The sequence below is a fragment of the Solanum pennellii genome, chromosome 1 (genome assembly GCF_001406875.1).
Source record: "Solanum pennellii chromosome 1, SPENNV200".
In the NCBI taxonomy this organism is placed as follows: Eukaryota; Viridiplantae; Streptophyta; class Magnoliopsida; order Solanales; family Solanaceae; genus Solanum; species Solanum pennellii.
The window spans coordinates 86393096-86402258 of NC_028637.1; the positions used below are offsets into that span (position 1 = coordinate 86393096).

The 9163-nt window shown below is 30.9% G+C and overlaps 1 protein-coding gene across 1 annotated transcript; it reads right to left on the reverse strand.

The window, feature by feature from the left end:
* Positions 1-4137: 4137 nt before the first annotated feature.
* Positions 4138-7741, reverse strand: LOC107008545. Its single transcript, XM_015207632.1, has 9 exons — positions 7541-7741; positions 6396-6508; positions 6146-6318; positions 5476-5569; positions 5124-5234; positions 4948-5037; positions 4753-4838; positions 4586-4650; positions 4138-4507 (listed from the first exon to the last, which is right to left on the reverse strand). Exons 1-9 carry the CDS (start codon positions 7737-7739, stop codon positions 4398-4400), a joined length of 1041 nt encoding a protein of 346 aa, XP_015063118.1. The 5' UTR covers positions 7740-7741; the 3' UTR covers positions 4138-4397.
* Positions 7742-9163: the final 1422 nt, after the last annotated feature.

Consider the following 9163-nt stretch of genomic DNA (forward strand, 5'->3'; position numbering starts at 1 on the left):
AAGGGGGCCCCCCCCCCCCAACCCCACCCTCCACACACACACACAATGGTTGGAACCCTTAATTAGACTCTATGACATTAATAATATACCCCAACTACTCTCCAATTCACTTTTAAGTAGTACTTTGTTAGAAAAATAGGGAAAGATCCTTATCATCGATAAATAAAGTTAATCTTTTGAAAAAGCGTAAATAGAACTCAAAAGAACCTAATTGAAAATTGAAAGAATTGAAAGCTACAAGCAAGGATGTAGAAAAAAAAAAGTAAAGAAGAATAATTCATTAGATAAAAACAAAATGGAATTAGGTCTTGGAAATAATTGACTCATCAAGTTCATCATACATATCTACTATCAAATTAGTAATATGTCTTCTATTGCAAACAGATTTTATCTTCTCCTCTTTGATAAAGTGAGCCTCCGTTTCGAGGTCGGATAAATTTTAAAAGTCAACTAAATTTAAATTTATATCGAAAAATAAAATAATTTTTTCTTTTGCGAATATAATGGTGTAGGGTTAGATCTTTTTTATTTTATTTTTCGATGTTGATGTTCATTTCGGGGTCAGGCTATCCTGAATTCAAAGTCTCCTTTTGAAAATAAAATGCTCCACATCTAAAATTTTATTGTAGAGTTCAAACGTAAAATCTGAATTAAAAATAAAAGAGATACTTACTATTCCTTGTGGAAGTTAGATTTCTCTTTGTACCACAACATTGCCATTTGTCTAAAGAACAAGTGAAAAATTATATTATAAACACTGTTTATTAGACTTTTTTTTTTAAAAAAAAAAAAAGCTACGTCACAACTCACAACTTAATAATTACTTATAAACTACAAATAGAAAACAAGAATCTCTATGACCTAATTTAGAGGGGAGTGGATATTTCAACCTAAACTATATAATATAATTCATTCTCTAATAACCACTAGTTATTGTGCAAATTTCAAGAGTGTCTTATGATCTCAGCAAATAATGGACCCCTACTAATCATGATTAATAAATCAAAAGTTAATATAAGTTGACAAGTGCCTAAAAATTGCTCAATAATTAAGTTAATCAATTCTTTTTAATTAATTAAGGAGTTAAAAGTAGACATGAATGAATGAAGACAATAATTGTTTTGCTTGATGTTTTGGTATGTGAAGAGAGCCGTCGTTTATGCTTTCTTCACTAATTAATCATTTTCAACAAATACAATTTCGACAACTCAATCTTATTTTTCTATTTTTATTGCTTCCCCCACTTATTTCAATGTTCATTCATGAGCATGGGAAAATCTTTGAGATAGCACTTGTTGTCTTTTTCTCGTATATTTTCTCTTATCTGATGTTTAAAATTTATATTAGAATTTGACTAAATTATAATTTATCCTAACAAAGGAGTTTTTATATTCATGTGTTTGGTATCTATATTGAAGTCTGACTAAATTATGATTCAAGTTAGGACGTTTTCCCTGACAAAGGAGCTTTCATACTCTTGGGGACTCAAATATTAAAGTAAGTGTGCGGGAGAACAGAACTGAGCATCAAAGCTGTAAGACAGAAGAGAAGAGAAGTTCCCGCTTGCAGAAAAACCTTTTTACCGTAATCGTTGTTGATGTTTTTTTTTGTTAAAAAAAAATTATTAAAGGGAAAAGGGTCTGATATACCCCTCAACTTTGTCATTTGGAGCTGATATACCCTCGTTATAAAAGTGGCTCATATATGCCCTTACCATTATACAAACGGCTCACATATACCCCTGCCGTTACAAAATGGCTCACATATACCTTCATTTAACGGAAGTTAAAAAATTAGTTTTATATTTATATTTATTACTTCTAATTTTTTTAAAAAAATTATTTAGTGGTATATATGATTCTTCTATCAAAGTTCAAGGTATATTTTAATTTTTTTTCATACATAAATTATTTTTTGATTTCTTTTATTATAATTATTTGAGTTTCTTATTCTTATTTTGTTTTTTTCTTTCATTCCTTAGTTTAAAGAAAAAAAAATTAAACTATTTTTTTTTGTGTGTATTGTAATTTAATTTCGTATTCGAAGAAAAAATTTGGCCATCTACAATAAGTTTTACAAGAATATTAGTGAAACATAAATAAATTTGATTATCAAAATAATAATTATAAATTAGTCATTGAAACAAAAAAAAGTAAAAAAAAAAATATATTTGACGAGCATTAAAGTTACTCATATGGGATTATATTTTTTAGAAAAAAATAATAAAAATTTAGATTAAAATTATGTGAGCCATTTGTTTACAAGTAGGGGTATATATGAGCCACTTTCATAACAAGGGGTATATCAGCTCTAAATGACAGAGTTGAGGGGTATATCAGACCCTTTTCCTTTTATTAAATGATGGTCGGTTCTAACAAGTTAACATGTAAAATGTGCACGGCAGAGAAAAGAGACGTATAGAAAATTTTATTTTATGTTGAGTGGGTGCATTTTTTTTTTACCTTATTATATATCATGATGATTAGTTTCATTAGTAGTAGGTTGAATTGAATCCGTTCATCATTTAAAGTTATCAAGTTGCCTATGATATTTTGTGTTGCCACTTGTGAAATGAGGAATAAGTTTTTTCCAAATAATTAAGTATAGAATATTAATCAATATAATGATTTTACGTGGAAAAATCTTCACTTTTAGTTGTCAAAAATCATAATATACTTTAATTAAATAGATATTTGTGAAAACATTCTTTCTTCAATATTCTACTTTTTGTTTTTAAAGAAGTTTCAATAATAATATAAATAATCAACATAAATAGTTATTATGACAAATTCACATTCCTACCTTCCTACATAAAAAGGAAAATATGATCATTTTTGTATCGTTTTTTATAATAAAATCTCACTCAAATGATTATGTACCATATTCGTCAGTAGGCCTGTTCGTAGTTATGGTTAACAATCAAATCACCATCTGAATCAAATCGATTAAAAAAATTAATATTTGATTTAGTTGGTTAGGTTTGGTTTTTAAATTTGAAAATCGATACTATTTGGTTTGGTTTTGGTTTTACTAAAAAGCAACCGCAAAAATAACCAAACCGAATTATTCATAAATAAATTAAAATATTTTTTAAAATTTTAATTAATTTAAGTCTTTAACTTACCAATTTCTCAAGCCAAACACTTAGACCAAATATAACAATCTCAAATCCAAGTCCATCAAAATCCATTTTAGTCTTTACCTATCGTACTTCACATAAAATAATCACACTTTTTCTTAAATGAATTACTTTTTCCGTGTAATGATAACTCCAATATTGCTTAATTGCTAGACTGAACCGACATTAACTTTTCTGTAGATTGTTCATGTACTTGGTGTTTGTGTCTATCGAGATATGTACGTCCTCAAAAAATTATTACTTTCAAGCCGAATAAATCAGAAATACTGCACCAAATCGACAATTACCAAACCGATGGTTATTTTTTTTCGTTTGATTTGGTTTGATTTTAAAAATTTTAAAAACCGACTAAATTGATTTGATTTTGATTTTAATCAAAATCGATCCAAACCGAACCACGAACACCCCTATTCGTCAGGATAGTTTCAATTTGTATAATAATTTTGAAAATTGCAATGCATCGGACTTCTAATTTCTGAATCTTTTAGAAATTTCATTAAAAAATAATTGTTTAGTGAATTATAAAAATAAATAGACAACATCCATCAGGTAGGTGCATATCAAGTTTTTCATACATTGTCAAGCTTATTGAAAATAATAACATCCACCATGAAAAATTATATTTCCATATAATCAAATGTTATAAAATGGTGAAATTTCTTGTACCAAAGTCCTTTATATTCTACTTTATTTTTCTCATTTTGTTTATCAACAGACTTTGGCTCAAGATCCCGTCTCATTGACTGCTTCAATGAATCATTATATATGAAAACGTTATGGATAACAACATTATTTCGGTTTTACCTTTTTTCTATACGTGAAGACATAACTTATTGAGATCACTTCATACGATCTTTTCCAAGTATTTAATCTCCTTCTAATAAGGTCTCTATTTGATCAACTTGATCAGTTGCTTCTTTCATTTTTAAGAATGAGTAAGCTAATAAAAATCGTATCATTTCCTACCCAGTAGATTTTTCTTAACTATAAAACCAACATTTCAAGAATATCACCTTAATCCAATTATAAACATCTCAGTAGTAATTGACAAACACTTCCTAACAACAAATTACAGCGGAGACATAGTACACATAAACCAAAACTCAGAATTATATTACACACGCAATATCTGCACAACATGGTGCAATTAAGTGCACAAAAACACTGATCAGAATATGCCGCATTAAAAGACAACTCTGTGAAAATAGTTCACCTGCATTTCTTCAATAATTCGAAAGAATAGAGCTTCTGCAGCAATTTAATCTGAAACTCCAAGGAACTGAGCGAAACTTGGATATTTAGGCTCCCATCCTAGCTCAGCACGAGTTTTTGAATTGTTTAACTTCTTCCCCAGAGGACCACTAGTTCCTGAAAGAAGGAATAAATGACTATTGTAGCATGATTCTTTAAACCAATGGCTAAAGGATTTTGAAAGAAGTCAGTTACCAGTAAAACCCTCAAACTTCCTCTCAAACTTTCCACTTTTATTGACCAAGTCCATTAGTTCCTGCCTGTTATTGGCACAAGATAATACAATAATTAAGGGCAACATGGGTCAGAGAGTTTTGACTTTGAGCCAGAAAAGTTAACAAGCATGTAGATTGGAGATTGACCTGGACAAGGGGTGGTTGTCACAACCCAAAAAAATCCGACTGCGGGGCTTCTTCTTCAATATGGTCACTGCCAAGGAGGCAGCATCCTGTAAGATAAGACGAGCTAAAATATCACCGACACAACTGTAGACACATGAAGAAGAATGAAGGGTAACCTTAAACTAAGCATGATACAAAAAATGGATGTGCAGTCACCTCATAATGGATAAGATTGAGGATGTGATCAGGGCGAATATCCACAGTTCCTTTATGTAACCAATATGTGTGTGCACCTCTGTCTTCCTTGTGTTAGTGGTTAAGGTAAATAAAAAACGAAGATCTAAAGGCTACATAGAAAGAACTCTAGATCTTTGATCTGTATCCAAGGATATATAAAGACCCGCCAATCTAACAACAGAACCACCAAACTCCAGCACTACTTCTTCTGCCTTGAGAAGGATATCAGTCCTTGGGCTCCTTCCAATTGGGACTATGGGACCATCCTACACATTTGACAACAAAAAGAGTTTAATGAAAGCTCAGACATCCTTATTAAAATACATGAAGAATTCTCTTAAGGATGAAACTGCATTAGTTAAAATTCAGTAATTTCCTTCAGAAAAGTCAGTTTCCACTTTCCAAAGCCTACATCTTTAATTGGCAAGGCTAAAAAACCCTTCAAGAGGAATTAATAAGAATAAGAAACTGTTACCAGCAGTACAATGTTTATGCAGGATATCACACCTCATCTACTGATCCATTATCAGAGCAGTCATATGGTGCAGAGCTTGAGGTAAACAGGAAAGAGCCTTCACCACTCCACTTTAATGCAGCGTCCCTGCTCATTGGATTTGCGAAATAGAAAACAATTTACAGTGGCACTGAGTTTTGTAGTTTTAATCAAATTATAGCATCAATATGATCAATGTCAGCACAGAAAATCTGAAGAAAAACAATGCTGACAAACAATAACAACGTTTGGAATCATTAAAACTACATTTGCTGCTGACAATTATTGCCCAGATTAGCAGAGCCGAATAGAAAAATGGTCTGACCATCCCATATACTACTCATGCAGCTGTCTGCTACGTAAAGCATTTTAGTGCTACTGACTAGCTAGGATGCTTCCAGCAATCATACATCAGCAGGAAAGGAGGGACTAATTCACAACAAAACAGTAGTTTTACTAAACAAGCAAATATTTTGCTTATTACTGCCCAACTGTTTAAAAGCATTTGTGCTGTCTATGTGAGATATTAACAGAAACTTCCCATCATGATGTTCTTTTTCCCGAAGAACTGACACACCATGCACCATGCCTAATGAATCCCCAAAATATTTGAAACTAAATATCAAAGAATGCCTCCACAGATAGTTGAGAGGAGATAGCTACTCAAAGAACTGCCAAGCTTACCTAACATCACCAGGGTAGTCTTCAGTTCGGGATGGAGGAGCACAGTATATAACATAAGGGAACTTAAACGTAAACTTGGTCTCTCTTGAAGATGGACTAATTCCCATTTTAGTAAGTTCATCATGGTGATCAGTGGTCATTGTCTGCCCAAAAATCTGACAGCCTGGGTATTCCTGCCACATAAAGGGTCCAAAACTATTAACAGTCCTACTTCTCAAAGAAATCATATGATTATTAGTTCAGGATGTACCTCTCTCCACCTTTCAGCCACTAAACGCCCAAGAACTCCAGGTCCTACAATTAACAAGTCATTTGCTCCAATACCCCCCCTTGAAGAAGCCTCCAATTCTTCACTTGGAGCGTCTTCACGAACCAACAAGTAAGACTATAAGAATGAAACTTGACAATTGAACTTCAGGAAGATGTATATCTAAAGAGTAAATAGTATGTATTCTTCCAAACATCGATTCACAACCTATTGCTAACAATTAACCCCTCCGTCCCATTTAATACAACACTATTAGATTAGACACAAGATTTATGATGTATTTTAAACTTTTTGTAATCTTAGTGAAAGTAAGCAGAAACGAAGCAGAAACATGTCTTTGAGAAATTGAACAAAAATACTGATGTAATGCTTGAACAGTTAGCTTGATAGAGATAGCACATTTAAAGTGTAAATTATGAAAAGATTTAAATGAATTTTGAATTCTTGAAAGTTGCGTAACTAGCATAGAAATGAAATGGTGGATACATTCTAGGGACTATTGGCGGTGTGTCAATATTGGTTACACGAGTTAACTCGTGGCTTACTTGGATATGGAAATTACCACAATCAAGGAAATTCCTCTCAGTACAACTAAGTTGTCTTAATATACATATAATCCACCAGATGTGATCCGATCAACCAAAAAATCTTCTTGTCAAATGAACAGTTCCAATTTTTGACAACTAATGGATGCAAATAAACCCAATTTCACTCGATATTTAAAAGTAAAATTAGCGAGCCTTCCCACAATGGTAAAGTTGTTCCCTCAGTGACATTTTCGAGGCTAGGAAATTGCAAGCGGAAGGTGGCATACTGCCGACTATAGCGCACAAGCCAGGGAACACTTCTCTATCAAATAAGCCCCGATTTGAAGGTAGAATCACCCATTCATAAGCAATTTCGTAAAACTCAAGCTTAATTAACTAACAATCTGGACAAAGTACAGAACTTCAGCTATTGTCTCCACCAGGACATATGTAGCTTAACTCTTATAACTAAAAAGTTACAACATACAAGTAACCAAAAAATAAAAATCGCAGTGGAGCAATTAATCACATATTTGATCAGCGAAACTATAAATCTAAAACATAGTCCAACATGATTCGCTTGTGAATGATTGAGAATACCTATAGCAGAGGAAGCGTTGGCTCGGAACGAATTGGCCGGCATTGCATGTAACGAAAGCTTGTGAAGAGTGAAATTAGGGCTTGAAATAGGGGGAATCGAAAGCGAACACTTAATAGAACGGTTGAAGAAGTATTGCTGTGGAGGTTCGAAGTTGCATTGAATTCCAATCATGGAAGTTGCAGAAGTTATGGTAGCCATGGATGGATAATGAAGTTGGAGAAAAATGGAGATGAGGTTTTATACTAACCGAAACTGAAATCAATTTTTGAGTTTGGGCCACATTTGAAATCAAGTTTATGCGTAGTTTGTCGAGTTTTTGGCTAAAATAATTCTTAAAATGAAAGTATGATTTAAACTTAAGTACTTTTTTTTTGTGTTATATAAGTGAATAAAATATCTTTCAAATATATAAAAAGTTGTAAGATTATTATTCCTTCTATTTATTTTAAAAAAACTCACGTCACCAACAAAAGATTAAATGTGTCAAGTTGAATGAATATAGGTACACATGATTAAACTAATCAAGTTAAGCGATTATTTTTTTTAGAAATTGAGAATTTAAATCATTTTCAGACAAAATATATTGAAATTCTAAATAATTCTAATAAAAATATAGCCAAATACTACTCCAACTTAAATTTTTCGAATTCAATAATTATTTATTTTATTTTCATATCTGAACGCTTACGTAATTTCACTAACTTTCTAACATTACTATACATTGTATAAAATGCAAATTGCATTGTATATATGTTAAATGCACCCTAAATATTTTATTAAGAAAATTTCTAAATAGTTGGACGTAATACTTTTAAAATAATTTTTTTACATTATCTTTCTAATCATTGGAACGTACTGTATAAATATTTTAAAATTTATGTATTAAGTTAATTTACTTGATTATGCAAAAAAAAATATACACTGATAACACGCAAAATTCAAATTTCGAGAATAAAATATTCATTTCCTATCCATATCCTTATTATTTTTAGGTAATATTGATCTTCTCGAAGTGCAAGACATGTCATTAATTATTTTTTATTAGTTCAATCAGTTTCTTAATAAAATTAGATTGAAGGATGATTCTTGTATTTTTTTTGTTTAGTATAAGGATGTTTTTTGCTTACTTAGATAATATTAGAATATATATTAGATTTGAATCATATTTGAGGAATGATTTTAGCCAATAACTCATAAACTGTCCATACCAGTATCCTACTACCTCCATTCCCTGTTAGTTATTCATCTTATTAAAAATAATTATTTCATCTTAGTTGTTCAGGTTATAAATTAAGAAAATATTTATATAACTTTTTTATACTACTCATGTAGATGTTTACACTTTTCTTTTTGTAAAATTCCAAAAAAATTTATCTAAGAAGTGAATTAGTAAAATTGTATTATTTATTTATAATTTCTTAACATATATACAGATAAAAAGGGACAAATTTTGCAAACAACATTATAATAAACTTCTTAGCTATAGTTTGTATACTCACGGATTATACTTATAGCTTACTCGTTTGTGTAATTCACGGGTACGTTTTGTATAACACGCGTGTATTTATATGATTGATCAGTTATTTTTCATCAATATTTTATAAGTACGATTATGTTGATAA

Bases quoted from the DNA above. Each gene is read 5' to 3' on its own strand.
- LOC107008545 (XM_015207632.1), bottom strand. From the start codon at position 7,739: ATGGCTACCATAACTTCTGCAACTTCCATGATTGGAATTCAATGCAAC. The intron at 5,570-6,145 runs GTAAGCTTGGCA...TCCAATGAGCAG, and splicing joins GACTACCCTGGTGATGTTAG to GGACGCTGCATTAAAGTGGA. The intron at 5,038-5,123 runs ATATCCTTGGAT...AACCACTAACAC, and splicing joins TTAGATTGGCGGGTCTTTAT to AAGGAAGACAGAGGTGCACA.